Consider the following 20,370-nt stretch of genomic DNA (forward strand, 5'->3'; position numbering starts at 1 on the left):
TCAATTAATTAATTATTTAAACTTGGTTTACGTCCAATCAATGTTTACAAGATTAGATGACCTGCTTCGATAATTACATAAATTTATAAGAAGCGAACATTTTTATTAGAAATAACAAGTAACTTGATTAATTGAAGGTGGAGCAAATGAATTGAGATTTTTCATTGAATCGAAAGAGGAAGTACCTGTTCATGTTCAGGCCAGCGCTGCCTTTTATTTCAAATTGAAAGAGGTAAAAGTTCGTTTGTCTTTTGTCATGACTGTCAGACTTGCAACATATTATGTACTAAATATAAGGTTAATTATTCTTAATTCTAATGACTGTAAACTGTTTCTTCAACAGGATATTTCTAATCGTGTCTATTTTTTCAGATGGAGAAGAAGTATATCAAAAGTGTGGGTCTAGTTCCAACTGGTATCAAATCAGGGGTGTGTGGTAATTGGACAAAACTTGAGGAAATAACTGCAGATGATGAAAACTTATTTCACTATACCAAAGGTTTTAATTTTAGTTGTTATCGATTTAAGTACACATCTCCAACAAATTTGTAAAACTAATTTCGAAGAAGTTAACAAAATCAATACTGAGAATTCTTTGTTTCAGAGTCATCAAACAAAAAGAAGTCAGCTTATAAGATAATCAAAAGGCATCTAAAGAAAGTTAAGAACGGAAAACAGCTATCGAAGAAGCTGAAAAAGCTAAAAGGAGACAAGGTGAACAAGGCTCTGGAAGATATCTCGGGTTTTGGAAAAAAATACCTAAAGTCAACCTGGATAAATAATGTAGAGGTTAGGCATCTGTTATTAACCTAAATAATTTAAAAGTAAATTGTCAGCGTTGTCAACAGAGATTTTTTCCCTACTCTTGCCGAAGGCAAAAAGATCGTAGGGAATAAGTAATCGGGTTTGGATATATGAGGTGGCCCGACGGCGCTACGTTGATGACAAAAGTCTGTTCCTTTGCAATATAGACCACTTCCCTATAATTATGTGTATAGGAAGCGTCTGTTATGCTGCGCGCGACGCTAGCCATGCGTTAATTAATTACATTGTGAGCGGAGAGTCAACAAGAGGAAGAGCTCTTGTGTCACTCGGAAAGCCATTGAGTTTGTTCCAGCAGGAGGGAGGTTTAAGGAGGTGAAGAGGTCGAAAGTCAGTGAGTTTGGGATTCTGAGTGGGGCCACTGATTGGATAGTATTAGCAGACCTGGATAAGCAGCTGAAATTCCCGTCGGATATAGCAACGACCAGATTAAGACCAGATTTGGTTCTTTTCTCGAAAGCTTCCAAGAGAGTAATCTGGTGGGAGCTTACAGTACCGTCGGAAGAGAGAATAGCTGCATCCCATGAGCTGAAGCTTGATCGGTATAACAGTCTACAAGCGGAAATACAAGCTAATGGGTGGTCATGTTTCAGCTTTGCTGTTGAGGTTGGTGCTAGAGGTGTGGTCGCAGCAAGTTTGGAGTGTGCATCAAGGAAGATTGGTCTGACTGGGAGAGCCCTCAAGAAGTTGGTCAGAGATTGTGGGAAGGATGCAGCCCATTGTTCAAGATGGATTTATCTGCTATCTAGGAAAAGAGAGTGGGAGATGAGAGCTGTTTGAGCTTTATGACTTCACCTAACAGCCAGAGGTGCCATAAGCTAACTCGTCGCAAATCGCGAGCTCTAGCAGGTATCCTCGGGTGATTGTCAGATCAGATGGTGGTCCAAGAGAGACTGCTGGGGCACCTGACAGAAAACCGTATCGCAATGAAAGCCCCGAAACGGTGTCAGGTTTGTGACTGAAGATTCTGATCAAGCTCAGGGTTGAGTCTACACAGTGTCGCCACTTGCCGATGCCAGTTGATGCGAGAAGACACTGATGTAAGTGGGAAGTTATGTCTAAGAAACAGCGTGTGGTTCGGGTGCCGGTTGAACGCATGTAAAAGGGAGGGTATATCCGTATTTCGCTGCTAGTGATGCAGTCCTTGGCCCGGTAGCTAAGGCTTCCCCGTTTCTCGCTCATTTGTGCTCCGATGGGCTTGTGACCTCTGCGGGGGTCAAGTGCAGGATGAGGGACATGGCTGACCAGGAGAAGGTTGTTTTTGGGAGATAGAGTAGGGTTGGTTTGGTGTTGTGCCTTCGCAGTTTAACTGTATCTTTACTTTGATGCCCGGCGCTACATTGGTCAAATAAATCGTCAATTTTTACCATGCACGAATCCCACTTATTTATAAAAAACATAGTATGTAAATATGTTGCACTTTTTTCCAGTCACACTTTTCACTCAAAAGAATTAATGGTACAAGTACATTGTAGGGAAAATTAATCGTGCGTGGTTTAACCGCGGCGAAATTCTTGTTAATATCGGTCGGTCACCTAAACAACTCAAAGGTTTGGTCCTCGTAAATTGAGGGCCGAAAATCATGGAGGGAGCTTAGACAGATATTAAATATTGCCTAATTCTAAACAAGAAACAGAAGGGATTTTTTTTAAATTATTTCTCTGTTTTGTGAATAGATCTATTTTCTGTATGTATTTTGGGCGACTAGATCTGGACGACTAGATCTACAGTGCCAGCAATATAAAGTTATAAGTATCCGAAACTTCAAAGTAGAGTTTTAGCGTAGTCAACAGATATTTTCAATATCCGCTGTCATATTTACCAGGTCTCCAATAATGTAAGTTATACCTATTTGTATGAGATGATAACAAGAAGCTATAAAATCAACAATTATTAACAATAATTAACAATTCAGCTAAAATGCGGAAAAGATCTGAATGATATCAAAGCGCTAGTAGCAGTTGAACGTCACCTCACAGTTCTATCAGACGGAGGTTGCGGTGAAGGTGTACTGTACAGAGGAGTGTCAATATCGCTTAAACGTGCTCTTCAGGTCCCAATTACTCTTAATTGGAGTTAAATAATTAGAGTTAATTAATTAGTCCCAATTACCCTTCTGTTAGCTGCTTATTTGCTGACGACTTTGCTTTTGTAGTTTTGTTTTTTAAACTATCAATTCCTTATTTAGATTATACCGTTTAATTGAAAACTTTGTCAATCCTCTGATGATGAAAATTTAGGACATTGCCTCTGTAATGGGAGATGAAACCGTCCTTGAGAAAATATTCTCCGATTCAACAAAAGCATCTGAAGCAGCAGAAGAATTTAACGAGTTAAAAGCTTTTGTTGCAGAGGATAGTGGTTTTGCAATATTATCTCTCAACTACGTTCAGAAGATGATACTTGACAAAATTAAAATGTAAGTTTAATTGAAATTGATGCTTTGTAACCCATCAAAATTATCATCTGCCTTGCACTCAAGGTTTTCAGCTGTATAGATGAACCGGTTGGCCTAAAATTATTTTTATTCGATGCCAGAGGAAATTTAATTGCACTGCCTTCATACAAATTTGACAGTGACTCCTTATTTTATTATTCAATTCGGGGCCAACCATTCATACATCTTTTATCAGCAGATCTTGCGAGAAATGTGATTGTAAAACGGAAAGAAGATTTGGTATTTTAAAGAATGCCATTGATAGAGTAAGAAAGGTAGAGTGGCAGAGATTCTGTGATAATTGAATTGACTTCTTATTGTACCTAATCTGGGCTTAATTTACCATACAAAAAACAAATACATACAATTTGTATCTACCATATCGGAATTTATTTGAACGGGTATTAAGTGAAGGCTGATCCAGTTAACCTTAAATTTATTGTGCTTCAGGTAATACCAGCAACGAGACAATGTAACACAAGTTGGGATGACATAGATAAAGAGGTTACCGATATCGTTTACAACCATGTCTCCGTTATAGACTACTTTGACGAGAACAGAGAAGATTTGATGGTTAACATCTCAAGACTGTAAGAGTTGACATTTACAATCTACTAATATTTAAAACTAACACTATTCATTATACAAAGTATGAATTCATCTCTGATGAAAATTATTCATTTGACTATGGTGATGCGATCGAAATACCAGTTTTTGAAAGTGGCCACATCAAGAAATCTATTTTTCAGTGATGGAATAGATGATGTTTTAGATCTTGTTGACACAGAATTACCAGCTTACTATAAAAAACCTTACATTAATCTACCTTTTGAGGAAATGCCGGTAAGCTGAATTTTAGATACTTTTGTGAATTTTGATGAAAGGCAAGGCAAGAGTCATATTCAAATATTATGCCTGAATTATTTTCACTCAATTCAGATGAAACATGGCCTATGGTGGATGGGTCTCTTTATGATTGCATACGAAAGTTGTGAACAGTTTGCTACTGCTCAAATCATCCGGAAGTTATCTGAAGAGTTTTCGAAATTGTTCTATTTCCAAAGAAGCGTGTAAGTTATGAGAAGCATTAATAATTATACTATTACGTAACTTTTTTGCAGTCAAATACACATGAACTGATAATCTCTATCGAATGTAACTGTCACCAAGATGGAACCCTGTGAAGGTCCTTAAAAAGGACCTTTTTTTAATTACGGGGGTGATGGTCAGATTGTGGATCTTTAACTTAATTTCTAGGCAGGTTATTATAGCCTTAGGGAAAGGTAGTCTTTAAATTTCTTCATTTAAATTTGAAACCTACTAATAATTATGATCATCCTTTATAAAAATCACATTGACACAGAGCCAATGGTACAACTATTATACTAATGTTTTTGATGTTTTTGAGTAAGTATGATAAAGTATTAACTTTGACAGAATTATTGATCGCTGTGGATTGATACAAAAAGAGGATCCTATAGACAGCTTCGTTTTGTCCGACAAAATAATGACCATGATTATGTACAGCATGCAAAGGACGTATGACTACAGGGAGCTAAATGAAGTGATCTTTCAGACATCTGACACCGAAATAGTAAATATTGTCATTAATTTTAAACAAGTTATCTTTTGAAGTATCACCAAATCTGATCAGTCAAGTTAATTTTGTTAGTTGCTGTTACAGTATGTGATTTGCAGACTGAGAATAGTTACGAGAAGATGATTTGGATGATCTTTGCCACAGTTCGCTCGGAAAGTTTGGAACTGGATCCGGAATTCCACAGAGCATCAGTTGAGGAGTACTTTCAATTACAACTAACTGTTAGTACTCTGTAGGATTTGCTTGATGAAATCATACAAAATAGACTGCTGTTAGAAATATTCTGAATTCCTTATTTTCTAAAGATAACAATACTTTCAACACTACTATATAACAAATAATTTGAGGTATGACACGAGGAGAGACGAAACGAACACGAAATGTCAAGAGAAAACTGGTGCTACAGCAGAAAAGGATGTAACTGGATATGAAGAAAATTGCAGTTGTGAATGCAGAAGGTATATATCAGAGGAGTTTTCATTAGCTTGTGCAACCTGTGATATGTACTGGCATTACTGGCTGTGTTGGAATGACAGGTCTGACAAAAGAAGAAGGCGACCATCTGTCTAACTGGCGTTGTCAGAATTGTTTTATATCACCTTACATTAAAAGCATAATAATGAAGAACTAAAAACACTACGGAATGTTATTAGGCAGGAACTTGAGGCCCTTACACCTTGTATCAGAGGGGTTGTTGAAAATGCAGTGAGCGAGAACATTCCAACTAACTTCGAGTCTGAAAAACCTAAAGAAATATCAAAGATAGTGAACCAGGCTTTCCAGTCCTTCGCCGATGTTACTGCTAGCAGTCAGAAGAAGGTTATTGAAGAAATTAGTCTTGAACAGGCTTCCCATAGTGTTGTTACGAAAGTTCAAATAAGGATGCAAGACTTATATGAACGCAATGCACGAAAACATAATCTTTGTGTTGTAAAAGTCCCAGAGAGTAAGAAGGCTACCTTTAAACAGCGGAAGGAGGATGACTTAAAATTCTGTGTGGAGACTTTAAAGATAGATAAGAACGACCTCGTCAGTTGCCATCATGCTGGTAAAGTTGATCCAAAGAAGCCTGACTATTGCCGACCACTGATCATCCAGACAGTTGATGAAGAATCGGTAAATTATTACTCAAATCATGGTAAGGGCTGGCAAGAAGCATCATATTGGATCAATCTGGACTTATGCAGAGCAGACAGAGATATTCGTTTTTAGCCAGGAAAGAGAGAAAGGAGAGAAAGAAGAGTCAGGAGGAAGTAGAAAGGAGTTTAATCCTGCCAAATGTAAAGTTGTTCATATTAATCTTAATAGCAACCCCAACTTAAATTATTTAGTAAATGGCGTAGAACTTGAAGTATCTGATCAGGAAAAAGATTTGGGGGTTATTACCCATAGTTCCCTGCTTTGGAATGAACAGATAAAAGCATGTATTTCCAAGGCAAATCGTATGATTTGTATAAAAGAATATGATTTCTAAATGTATTGTAAATGATTTTCGAATTTTTCGAATTTTTCGAAAGAAGTTTTAACAAGAATTGAAGGTACCAGTTATATCAGAAATAAGGAAAAACACAATGATTATCTGTGGTTTCATCCTTATGTAGCAAAGAAACGTTTTATAAATATTTACTCCACTGGGAAGTATGATTAAATTAAAAAATTTTTAATTTTGTTTTTATTCTTGATTAATATTTGGTAAATTATTATTTTTAAATTTGATGGAGAAATAGTTACTGTATATTGTAGTGTGATGATACTTTGTAGACATTAGTGATGATGTTATGCCATAATTTTTACTTTATTTTACTTTACTTTCAACTTATCTAGAAAATTTCAGATGGACACTTTCTCAGAGACAGTCAAAGCACAAAAGACAGTTAAAATCGTGCAGAATTGCCCTAAATGTGACATTTATAGTATATTTTTGGCCCTGAGTGATCTCTTAGAAATGCTGTAAGTCTTATTTGTATTTTTTACATAATCATAATATTCAGAGCTTCTGTTTATTTTGAAAGATTTTCCACAGTAAAAATAATGTGCCTATGTCTTTCAACGTAAGCTTTTGACAATCCAGTAACCTATGAAGGTTGGTAATAGTAGCACAGTCGATAGATGGGTCCTGATGTGCCCATTTTAAGCTCAATTTATGCTGTATTTAACCAACTTTATTAGATCCACTATTTGTGAAATAAAGTTGAAATACAAAGTTATGAACCTGTTACACATAAATGCTATATCAAGTAACTTGAAATTTGAACTCAAATAATGTCAGGTATCTTAATTATTATGAAGGAAGAAAGTTACCATATTCATACGAGAAAGAAATGTATGAGCTGGCAAGAGAGAAGTTGTCGAACCAAGACGAACTCGCAGATATTGGTTGCAGGGAAACAGTAGATGCACAACTAGAGGATTTCAGACTTTCTGCAAAGACGGTTTTAGAATCGAATGCTATGAAAAATCCAGGTATGTTTTCGTAGTAAAACCACTGGAATAACTACTGTAGTCAAAATCTATTTTATCTTCACATCTAAAGTTAAAGGGCACTCTCTTAAGAGTATTAGTCACTTAAAACAATTCAAAGTTAACCTACAAGACAATTCAAGAATTGACGTTTATATTTCCAAATATCACAGTCAAAGAACATCTCTCTTTTGCAGGCACATTCTTAATCTGTTTAAAATTCGCACTTCACACACAAAATCCCAAAGGGTCTCAATGCCTGGCCATTGAACAGGGATTATGGGCTAGGAAAGAATCAGTAAATATCATTGTAGGCGCATTTGAACGATACCTGTGGTACATTAAAGCTGAGAACATGGACATCACACGGAAGCAAGTGATAGAATCGCTTACATCTTTGAAGGAAATGGAAGCATTTGACAGCACTGTTTTCATGAGACTATTTAAAGCAGGTAAATATCAAAATACAATCTTTATCACCTGTTAAAAATCGTTTGTAATACAAAATAAATTATATTAATCTGAATACGATACCTGATGTTATATAAGCATGACAATAGAAATGCTTCGAACTAACAATGACAAATAAAACCCTGTTATTCTCAGGGATTGAAGAAAAAGATAGCAGATCAATTTTTGATGATTTTCGAGAATTTGAAGAGGAATATGTGGGAAAAAAGTCTACCAAAGTTTTTAAGGCTCAATGGAAAAACTACATGCACAATCGGGAATGCATGTTGGGATATACAGGCATTTTTAGGTATTGAGATATGAGAATACTGTTTTATTTCAAAGTTTCTCACCAAAAAAGCTGGCCAGAAATATCTCCACGCGTTTTGGATTATACAAATCTAAGTGCAGACAATGATTATATTATGTTGACACCACCTGTACACTTTCATTTATGTATTTATTGACCACTTTGTGTATTTTCCAGGCAGGATACGAATAAATTATCACCAAAAGATACTTGTGAAGACTGAAGACAATTATCTTGGAGGATATTATCATTTTTACTTCGCATCGAATATCATTGCTTTGTCAATTCGCAGAGCATAACAATTTGGAAAGGTTGACATCGTCAATCAAACGCTTATCGGATATCAAATTATAAATAAATTGATTAGTTTTCATTAAATTGGACATCCATCTAATTGGACTTTAGCTTTAGCATTTATCTAATTGAACAGAATGTTGGGATATAGGACCAACATTTATTGTAGCCATAATTGCCTGCATGGTGCAATATTTGTTTATTTTTTCCGTACTTTACAAATAAAAACTCTGTTAGTAAATAAATTGTAAATACAACTTTTTGATAAATACTGTAGTTATGCTTTACTGGGCGGCGCTCAGCCTGTCATTCCGCCGAATCTTTATGTTTATGAACATAATAGCCTGGGGTCCCCAGGTAAAGTATATGTATGTCAAAAATCTTTGTTACATGTAATTATAAAAACTTGAAATACATTTATCGTTTATCATTTTTGCTTTAAACGTTTCGGACACTTTCCTTGTAAGTCTATGAGTAAGCTTGCCAATTTTTGTTGCAATCAGAGGTCGGGAAGAATACTAAACATCTATTTGTTTGAAGAAAATTGTGCTGGCCGAAATTAGCGCTAAAAAACTTACCTGAGGACCCCAGGCTTTAATGTTGGTAAACAATAGAATAGAGATTAGGCGGAATGACAAGCTGAGCGCAGCCCAGTAATAAAAAACCATCCTACAGTCGGCACGCGCAGCTCACTGTCGATGGCGCACTACCTACATATAATACACTGACATATAATACACTAACATATTATACACTGACTATGGACTACAGGCTATAATATACATCTCATCTAGCTCCGCAAGCAATTACCCTTGCGCGCCATGCGCGCGTCTAGTTGTGCCGTTGACATGGTAACTAACGGAAGTAAGAACTGACAACATATTCAAACCCACCTACCGCGATCTCCAAAATCCAATGGTCGTTTTTCTGCAAAAACGACCATTCGATTCGTAACCTTTCACTTTTGTCTTTTTACAAAAGAATGTGAATGAAAAAAAATGGGCCTTTACGTACATTAAGTGCAGCTAGATGCACTTGGTTTTCTTAATGCCCATTTGACTAGCATGAAGGTTACGGCGCGCCGCGCGCTATACTACTGCGAGCGCTGGAAGGAACTGAAGATATATCCAAATAATACGACAAAAATCAACGAATTTGGTCAAATTTGGTCAAATTACGCGACTTTTACAGCTAATTTTGCTCCAAAAGCCACGCACCATCAAATATGGCATTTAGGCGAAACTCATTGATCTTTTCAAAAAGGTATGACAAATTTGGTATTGTGAAAATTCTCACAGTCTCTACACTTTAGAAAACAATGGTACAAAAATTTTTAAAATCCGAGCAAGTTTATTTTATGGTGCACCCCCTATTATATGCGCGGTGCGAGTGTATTAATTGATGTATGCATGTATACACAGGAGGGGCTAAGTGCAAAGAAACTGCTGCTAACTGCTGCTCACTGCTACTAACTGCTGCTCACTGCTGCTCACTGCTACTAACTGCTGCTCACTGCTGCTCACTGCTACTAACTGCTGCTCACTGCTGCTCACTGCTGCTCACTGCTACTAACTGCTGCTCACTGCTGCTGTCGCGCGCGCGCCCATAGCAGCAGTGAGCAGCAGTGAGCAGCAGTGAGCAGCAGTTTCTTTGCACTTAGCCCCGCCTGTGTATAGTATTAGGTAATAAGTCCAATTTGTATGTGACATGCGTAGTTAATTAGTGTACTGACTACTGATGTGTACAATTACAAAACATGAGTATATTTCACTTTTTGCTTACAATTTCTTTAATTACAGATAAAAATTAAGCTTTATAAGGCAATTGAATTCAATCACAAGTGTTTCCCTATACTATTTTAAACATAATGTTCGTATTATGAAGTGAGCTGATTAGAGTTGTATCACGTGGTGACCCCCACTGTCGCTTCACTATAGTGTTAGAGTTTCGACGATACAGGGGGAGCCACGCACTCGTGCGCGGCGGGTCATACAACGTATGACAAGATTAGAGCTTGTAGTTGAAATTAATGAAAATCTAGCGTCCACCACAGCACACAACGAAACAACGGGCCCAATTCTTGTTTAGGTCCAAGGTCACGATCATTAGATTTCGACTGTTTTGTGGGTTGTGATTAGATTTCGACCATTTAAATTCCTGTAAAATCGTCATAATATGTATACATATCGTCATAATATATACATATTATATTTACTGGGCCGCGCTCAGCCTGTCATTCCGCCAAATCTTTATTCATAATATATGAACATAATAGCCTGGGGTCCCCAGGTAAATATTATATATATATAATATGTATATATTATGACGATATGTATATATTATGACGATTATACGGGAATTTAAATGGATATTATATTTATTATGCAGTGATATACATAATATATATAATATCGATCTATATAATATAATATATATATATATACATGACAACGAATCCGCGCCGTAGTTGATACATAAAATTGGTTAGGCGTAGCGCGTTACGTAAAAGGAACAAGATATGGATGTTTTCAGAGGGCGCAATCTCGGTTTTTGTGGCCAATGTGGCGTAACGAAAGGCCCCGCTGTGCGGGGGGGGGGGGGGGGGGTCATCTTAGGAGGGGGCACCAAATGGGGGGGGGGGGCGCCAACAGGCAACGTTACGCCACAGTGAGTCTTACCCCATCTTGAGATTTGCCTCGATGTTTTTGAAGGATTACTAAGTAGACACCTTGACTGGAGACACCTTGATTATCTAGTCATAACAGGATTAAACGAGGAGAAAACACATAAAACACACGGAATCAATTCCTAATTAAGAACAAGTTTAAGATTACGCTTTACAAATCAAAACCAAATTCAACTTCGGATAGTCTACTCAAACATACTAATAGGAACTTGAAAAACGTAACAGTGGTGATAACAAAGTCACTAATAGTAAATCTTTATATTTTACTAAAAATTACGGTAACACGACATCTGTCCGACAGCGACATCTGTCCGACAGCACTATTTTCTTGTGTTTGAAGTGATATCTCAAATTTGACACATAGAAATTCACCCAAACTTGCACAAATTATTTGTCTTAAAGCTATCTTACTATCTAGAAAATTCAAGAAAATCGTATCGTTGGATCTCCAGATATATGCCTTGGTACCACTGCAAACCACCGAATTGGAGATATTTTTTGTGTTTAAAAGGTGATATCTCAAATTTGGCACATAGAAACTCGCTCAAACTTACACAGATTATCCGTCCTATAATCTATAACCACCATACTTTATGGAAAGTTTCAAGAAAATCGTACGGTAGGATCCGAGTTCCGACATAAACTATTGTCCGAATAACCTATTTTCTGAGTCGGACAGATGTCGCTGTCGGACAGATGTCGCCCAATCAAAAATTACATTTATATACACAAACACTTTGCCTCCGGAATATCAGAGTTCATGACTTATAAAAACGTTTAACTGAATTCTGTTGGAGAGTTCTGGTCCTAGATTTGAGAGTAGAGTTGATTATCTGTTTTGTTTTTCTCTCCTATCAAACTGAAAGAATTTGATGAATAACTGGTTGTTTCGTTTGTTTTTGTCGGAGAAAAATCACACATTAAATGATGATTAATAATATTTAAATCAAGTCAAATAATAATGACGCAAATATCACACGTAATGGAAAACTCTGTTGATTATGATAAATAGCAAAATAATTTTATAAAGTGTATTAATAACCCACAATGAACAAATAACACAGAGAGTTTTCCAATGCGCAATGTTTGGTACCATGTAGCAGCAGCGATCAGCACTTCATACACGAAGCAGCAAACATTCAACTTATATCTTTACTACTGTAATCTACATGTAGATGCAAGTTTTTCACTAGATATCTACAACATGACATGACCTTTCAAAAGTATTTTCCTTCCTGGTTCAAAATTTACAATTAAGTTCCCCCCAGCCTGCTTGAGCGGATACCAAGTTTTTCCGAGCCTGCTCAAGAGAATCCCGAATTTTTCACGGAAATTCGATTTCTCAAAAATTTACTTTCCCGGTAAATTAACAAAAGAATAATTTCATTTCCCGGTAAACTAGCGTACCCACTTTTGAAAGGTAAAAATTGACATCAAACCATTTTCTGGGAAACACTGTTTAGATATTCCAATAGTGATCAAACATAAACTGATATTAACAGTACCTACTTTTACATCGGTCAGATGTTATCAGTCAATGAATCCTAGTATGATGAGTGATCAATCAATTATAAATATTTAATTAATTAATTAGCTAGTATTCAGTTAAGTGTTTTATTTTATCAGCAAGCATCTGTTTATTGATCAATTAGTATTCAGTTTATTATTTTCATCTCTTCAGCAAGCATCTGTTTTCATGATGAGGGGTCGTTCACATATTATATCATATTATATATTATTATAACATATTAATATATATTATTACAACATAATCACTAGGGCCATGGGAAGGGTTTCTAAGTTATTAAATTTTGGCCAAAAGGTGATTACGTAATATGTGAACGACCCCTAAAACCTATAAAGTTTGTATTTCATATCATTTAGCTGGGATCTAAGTTTAAACAAAGTTACCTTACAAGACATTTTTGTGGCGGACCAATTTGCGACGACTGAAATTTTGGCGGTCCGAAAATATGGCGAAATTGAACAAAAACCGTCACATTTCGGACGTCACAGAAAATAAGGGTATTTTTCATCATTTTGTTTTCTGACACAAAGGAAATTCAGAATTTTCTAAAAATCGGTAAAATCATGTTGAAACAAAATGAAACTTATAAATCGATTTCTTCATCTTCCTCTAAGGGGTCCGGCTCGACTCTTTCAGTTTCACTTATTGAGTTTAGTATTAAATTGTTTATCTTGACTTAGTCTCTTATAAGTTACTGGGCCGCGCTCAGCCTGTCATTCCGCCAAATCTTTATTATATTTATATGTTAATGAACATAATAGCCTGGGGTCCTCAGGTAACTTATAAGACGTTTATGCTAGCACATAAATGTAATTTATTGTAAATTTAAAACGTATTACTTGACATTAAATTCATCATGGAATATTGTGTTTATTTGTCCCACCATCATATCACTAACTTTTGAATCGATGAAGCCACAATTATTGGAATAAGCTAAAAATAATGCGACGGATTCTATTACGACGACCGAAATTTTGGCGGTCCGAAAATATGGCGAAATTTCGGGAAAACCGTCGCATTTCGTACGTTATGAAAAAGTCTTGTAAGGTAGTAAAATATGCAGTTCGGTAAAGTCTAAATCGATTTCGACTAACAACCTCTCCAATTATCATTAACTTCTTCAAAAATGAAAACCAAGCGAACTCATCATACATGTATTATGTACAAAATGCACATATCATTAAAATAAAAATCTAGCATTCTAAAACTAAAATAACTGCGAAACGTGAATTATTATGAAATTGAAGACAGTTGAAGAGGTAATAATATAGTGTTAAATTACTTTGATTACAGTATAAAAGTTTAAGCATAATGAGAGGTTCACTTATTTATGTTTTAAACTTAATTAACTTGATTTTATCTTAATTATGTTCTAACTTTTATACTCTCTACTTAAACAAAAACCCACCTATTTTAAGTCTAAGTAAAAACATAATTAAATACTTTAAACAATTAAAGTAATTAAATAATTAAATAATAAAACCCACCTATTTTACAGCGGTATAAAACAACATTAGTAGGAAGTGTCTCCTGACCATGGCCCACTATGTAGAACTCTGTGTTGCAGCCCCGTTTAAAATGTTTCTTTTTACGTAGACTGCTTCTACTGCCTGAGTTATGAGTTTGTAGTGAGATTTTAAGGGTAATAGAGTAACTACTGCCTGAGTTATGAGTTTGTAGTGAGATTTCAAGGGTAATAGAGTAACTACTGCCTGAGTTATGAGTTTGTAGTGAGATTTTAAGGGTAATGGAGTAACTACTGCCTGAGTTATGAGTTTGTAGTGAGATTTTAAGGGTAATGGAGTAACTACTGCCTGAGTTATGAGTTTGTAGTGAGATTTCAAGGGTAATAGAGTAACTACTGCCTGAGTTATGAGTTTGTAGTGAGATTTTAAGGGTAATGGAGTAACTACTGCCTGAGTTATGAGTTTGTAGTGAGATTTCAAGGGTAATAGAGTAACTACTGCCTGAGTTATGAGTTAGTAGTGAGATTTCAAGGGTAATAGAGTAACTACTGCCTGAGTTATGAGTTTGTAGTGAGATTTTAAGGGTAATGGAGTAACTACTGCCTGAGTTATGAGTTTGTAGTGAGATTTCAAGGGTAATAGAGTAACTACTGCCTGAGTTATGAGTTAGTAGTGAGATTTCAAGGGTAATAGAGTAACTACTGCCTGAGTTATGAGTTTGTAGTGAGATTTCAAGGGTAATAGAGTAACTACTGCCTGAGTTATGAGTTTGTAGTGAGATTTCAAGGGTAATTGAGTAACTACTGCCTGAGTTATGAGTTTGTAGTGAGATTTCAAGGGTAATTGTGTAACTACTGCCTGAGTTATGAGTTTGTAGTGAGATTTCAAGGGTAATTGTGTAACTACTGCCTGAGTTATGAGTTTGTAGTGAGATTTCAAGGGTAATAGAGTAACTACTGCCTGAGTTATGAGTTTGTAGTGAGATTTCAAGGGTAATAGTGCACATCATGACTTGTAAAAACTATATAATATTGTGCAGGCAACATGAAACTTTGTGAAGTAAGGATTAAAGTTTCAGCGTAACATTCAGTATCAACCATGACTGTAAAAAGTTTATAGCAGGATGATGATACTGCATGTATTATAGGTAATAGGAAATATTTCAGAAAGTAGTTTTTAGTTCAGTAAGACCAACATGTAACCCAGGCCACGTTCTCAACTTTATTGTATTTCCGGGATAATAATAGTTGTCAGAATTATTCAATGTATAACAATACATAGATACTAGATAGCTAGATAGGAAGTTGTACTGAACTAATTTAACACAAGACTTTAGTTAAGACTTGCATGTAAATAATCCTTGTAAAGACTGTAATTACAGCTGTACTTGTAACGACTGTAACAGTACTTGTAACGTCTGTAACAGTACATGTTACATTTTAAAACATGCACCTTGACTGCCCGAGTCACTCTGATCTTGTTTCGTGTCGCCAATAACCTGCAATGTGTGTAATTTTACTTTGGAATGTGAACCTCACAGAACCAAGTTAACATGATCTCATTTACAAAACAGCTGGTTTCACACTGTTACACACGTTTTATGGAGAGTTTTAGTGAACTTTATTACACAGTGATTATGTAAGTATGTAGTGGGATGGAAGCGTTTTAACCAGGTGTAGCCAGTACAAACCCTGGCTCCATAATATGAAGGACTAGAACTAACCTGAGTGTCGTAGAATGTGATAGCGGAGGGTTTAGGCTTAGAGTTGGTTTTATTGTGTTTTTTAGTAGGGTTGCCTAACAGGGTATCATCATATAGGGGGTTGTTAAATCCTGTCCTGGCGTTCATCTGGAATTAATATATAATTAGCATGTTAATAATGATAATTAATAATTCAATGTGTTAGAATTTATAGTAGTATATGTAATATGTAATATGTAATATGTATGATGTATTGTGTAAATGTAGATTGTACAATCAGAAGGTTGCTTGATAAACAAGGTGTACATTTTAAAATTAGTTGGTTGTTGTTTTCTGGTGCGGTAATTAACTGTAAAATAAACATTTTGTATGTTACATCAGGAATACTGAAAGTGTAAACTCTCCTGCGTAACAAATCAAGATAATAAATAAATTAGAAGAGCAGACCATCAGACCATGCATAGCTAAGTTGTCTTTTGTAGATTGCATGTAACATTAGTGGAGTGTAGTTACACTGTTACAAGTTACGATTATGATATATCATGTAATACCACTATCATTTATAATATAAAAGGATAAGAAAGAAATAAATCGATATAATATTGCATTGTGTCAATAAACATACACATATTATGATTAAAAACACATCAATCCCACATGCAAGTTGCGAGGGTAATGCTAAATCGAGTGTAAACTGTAATATCGCTGCTGAAACTTACAAACTCTGCAAATACTATATCTGGTTCTGCTAAACAGTACGATTCCTGCAAACAAAATGTAACTTTCTTATTTTAACTTTATCAAATTTTATTTTAAAATTTGTACCAGAAACATCGATTATAACTAAGCTTGTAAATGTAAAACGTATAATATGTCAACGCCTTACTTTTTAGTAATAGAGTGAATGTGAAATACCCGAATCTTTACCAAAAGTCCATGCATATCTCATATTTTAACAATGTCCATACATTGTGTTTTCATCAAATGCATCTTGATTCTCGAACCAAAGACGCTTGCATAATAAATCATATTTTCAATTTCCTTTTTAATATCCATCAAATGATAGCACTCACATTCTCACAATCCTTACACATTACACAACAAGCTACTATACAATGATTGAATAAAATAACACCACCATATTTTAAACTGAAATTTGTGTTTGAGTGCTCCGACATTGCGCACAACAATGCTTACAGCCCCCCCCCCCCCCCACAAGCCATGCAATTACTCAAACTCAATAGGTCTGGATACTGGTGGAGAGAGGTGAACCATATCTCACACGTGACAGCACATATCAGACACGTGACAGCACATATTGGACACGTGACAGCACATATCGGACACGTGACGGCACATATCGGACACGTGACAGCACATATTATCGGACACGTGACAGCACATATCGGACACGTGACAAGAATGCTGAGATTTCATTTGTCACAGGTGATCGCTGATTGGTTAAAACTTTAAAATAACCGTCACGTGTCCCCACTGGTATCCAGATCAACTCGGTCTACATAGCAATCAACTACTCAACTACCATGCGGCTAATGCACTAGGAATATTTGACATGACCATATAAGGAATAATAGGAATGTGGAACGTTTCATCAGTGAGAAGAGCTTGTGACACATTGTGAAGATAATATGCTTTTGAGTGCGCTACTTGGCTTTATTCGAGTTTGAGTACAAAATAACAATGGTTATCTTACTGTGCTTACTCAAACTGTGTCATATCCTTTACAAATGCATAACGACAAAAAACGTTCAAATTAAAAAACGAAACAATTAACCAATTAACCAATTATAAGCTAATAAAGTTAATTACCTGGGAGGAAACATTCTTGTTCTCGTAAACAGAATGGTACATTCTCTGAGGCGGAGGGTATTGACAATCTGGAGCAACATAGTCCTCATCTACCATGCCAGGGAGGGACACGTGGGAATCTGCACTGTTCTGAAACAGTGTGATCTAGTGGCTGTTAGTACTTGGTCTAATACAGTACTACTTGGTCTAGTACTTGGTCTAATACAGTACTACTTGGTCTAGTACTTGGTCTAATACAGTAGTACTTGGTCTAGTACTTGGTCTAATACAGTACTACTTGGTCTAGTACTTGGTCTAATGTAAGCAGTCACCATCTGCTCCAGATTCGTAGATTATTTGTATCAATTTAAGGTACGAACAACGAAAACAAGAGTAATAACGATGGTTACAAGATATTAAACTATAAAACAATACAATGAATAATTCGACAAACTCCTGCTTTAACTCCTAGTTCACCAGACTTATATTGCCCAAAATCGCCCACCGATCTAATGATCTTATCCTACCATAACATATCACATCATGAAATACAATCACTATACACATACTATAGCCAGACATACTATTATATTATATAAAGTCGGCCGTCAATACTTGTCTATATTCACGCTGAAACTCCTAGCTTAAATCCGCCATGACCCATGCCATTATGTCTACTATCAATCCCTCTCTAGGCCAACCAGAACTCAACCAGAGTTACAGGTTCCGACCACCAACTATCCTTCGATAGGACAAACCACCAACTCTCTCTCTCCCAGTTCAGGCTCCCTTACAGTCCGGCATCAATGACACTCCATCGAATCGGGAAAACTCAATCTCCTTCTCGACCGTCCGTCCGACCTTATATATTCCTCGACCAGCCCTGTATGTGCCGCACCAAAATACGGCCCGCCTATGCTGTATGCTCCGAAAACTCATTATTCTCTATTAAATGCATTCTAATCTATAGCACGCACTGTCTTGTCAACAAGTCTGCCTGATTTTCTCGTGCTCCCTGGTGCTTATTCAACCAACATCGAACTACAGGCCGTCTAATTTTATCTATGATTATCATTAATTCCCTACCAGTATTTTCAGCCACTACCCTCATCACACTTCCGTCGTGTTCTTGCCATAAGCCTTTACATGCTCGTTGCACAATGATTATTTCGGCCGCTACTAATGATAACTCCGCATTCTCTTAAGTAATCGGTTAATATTATAAATCTATATAATTTAACTTAATAATGATACTTCCAGAAAAATTGACTCAAAATATCCACTGCGTACACAACTTTACAAAATATGATATTTTTTTGAACCTTACTATAATAGTATACAAATTTAATAGAAAATCTCGAACTAAAGACCCTATACCTTGCCCGATCACGGCTTACACAACTTATAACAACCCACTCAAAATCTGATCTTTCTTAGAACCCTACTATACTGGTATAATAATTTACACTCCTTAAAAACTCCTTCCTGCACTTCCTCAACATTTTAAAATCACAAATTTTTAGAACCCAACTATAATAATTTAATTACAACTCACAATTTCTAAACGTTTTTTTTTAAATGTGTCCATTTCAATCTCGTCTCTTCTTACCCGTGTCTTGTTCGTCGTTCAGAATATCCTTATCTGGCCTTCTGTTCCATGTCTTTGTTCGTCGTTCAGCACATAACTTTTTATCTTCGCTTAGGATATCAGCAATCATCTCCGATATCTTCGGTGGTCTCCGATTTATGCTTTCATGCGACCTTCAATCAACGTGTCCTCCAATCTTGTCTCCGATCTATGATTCCATGCATTTTCCAATCGATGTGTCCTTCAATCTTTCCGTTTTCGTTTTCTACTCCTTTCTTGACCTTTGTGTCTCCATCCAAGATAAATGCCTCCGCCCAGGGTATTAGCATTTGTACCCAACCTTGTGTCTCCATCCAGTATATCCGCATTTTGTCCCCCTACACTGTGTTTCCGTCTAGGATATCAATTAATCTCTCCGTCTCTGTGTCTCCATCCAGGATATCACCAATTTTTCCCGTCTCTCCGCCAAGGATATCAGTAATTTTCTCCGACACTGTCTCTCCGTCCAGGATATAAGTTAGTATCCCCGTTTCTGTGTCTCCGCCCAGGATATCAGTAATTTTCTCCAACACTGTCTTGCCGTCTCCGACACTTTCTCTCCGTCTAGGATATCAGCTATTTTCTCCGACACTTTCTCTCCGTTTAGGATATCAGCAGTTGTCCCCACCTCTTGGTCTCCATATCTATCCCCCTTTTATGCTTCCATGTGACCTCCAATTCATGTGTTCTCGAATCCTGTTTCTGGTCTCTGCTTTCATGCAACCCCCAATCCATGTGTCCTCGACTCTGGTTACAGATATATTGTCTTTCAATTTCTTTCATTTTTAGCTTGCATGTACTTCTACTTTTCCACGGTTGGTTTCTTTATCTGTCTTTCTTTTCCAATTACCTCAATCTGTAAGTTTTCTTTCCCCTTTAGTTCTCTTTTTCTTCTTTTTTCGTCCATCCTTTCTAAGATATCTATTCTCCGTTGTAGTCTGCCTTCTGTTATCGTCCTTGAATCTTCTAGCATCTTTATTTTTTCTCTAAAACACTAATCATTTCCGCTCTTAAATTGTTTCTCCTTTTCCGTACTTTTTCTAGTTCGGCATACATCCCCGTCCAATTCTCCTTCTTTCCATTTTTTAATCATCTCTACGCTTCCATGTACAGTCTAAAACGAAACCATTTCTCGTGCCCTATTTCACTCTCGTCTTCATATTTTAATTTTTTCGCCTT

General features: G+C 36.3%; 2 protein-coding genes across 6 annotated transcripts in view; one reads left to right on the forward strand and one right to left on the reverse strand.

Moving 5' to 3' along the window:
* Window positions 1-5,182: 5,182 nt before the first annotated feature.
* The window catches only part of LOC134824943 (chromosome-associated kinesin KIF4A-like), a 92,297-nt gene continuing 77,109 nt past the window's right edge, over window positions 5,183-20,370 (forward strand). The window contains exon 1 of the mRNA XM_063836960.1: window positions 5,183-5,206. The gene's annotated coding sequence lies outside the window, so the exon portion shown is untranslated. The remainder of the gene's footprint in view (window positions 5,207-20,370) is intronic.
* The window catches only part of LOC134824948 (uncharacterized), a 36,793-nt gene continuing 27,597 nt past the window's right edge, over window positions 11,175-20,370 (reverse strand). For 2 of the 5 annotated variants that reach the window (XM_063836967.1, XM_063836964.1), the window contains exons 9-15: window positions 17,586-17,729; window positions 16,475-16,519; window positions 15,777-15,902; window positions 15,506-15,551; window positions 14,075-14,197; window positions 12,569-12,603; window positions 11,175-11,918 (exon numbers count right to left, since the gene is read on the reverse strand). In XM_063836967.1, the coding sequence (XP_063693037.1) occupies window positions 12,590-12,603; window positions 14,075-14,197; window positions 15,506-15,551; window positions 15,777-15,902; window positions 16,475-16,519; window positions 17,586-17,729 (498 nt within the window). In that variant the 3' untranslated portion in view covers window positions 11,175-11,918; window positions 12,569-12,589. The remainder of the gene's footprint in view (window positions 11,919-12,568; window positions 12,604-14,074; window positions 14,198-15,505; window positions 15,552-15,776; window positions 15,903-16,474; window positions 16,520-17,585; window positions 17,730-20,370) is intronic. The other 3 variants (XM_063836969.1, XM_063836968.1, XM_063836965.1) reach the window with 2 other exon arrangements.

Source organism: Bolinopsis microptera, chromosome 13 (genome assembly GCF_026151205.1).
Source record: "Bolinopsis microptera isolate Bmic1 chromosome 13, MBARI_Bmic_1.0, whole genome shotgun sequence".
Taxonomy (NCBI): Eukaryota; Metazoa; Ctenophora; class Tentaculata; order Lobata; family Bolinopsidae; genus Bolinopsis; species Bolinopsis microptera.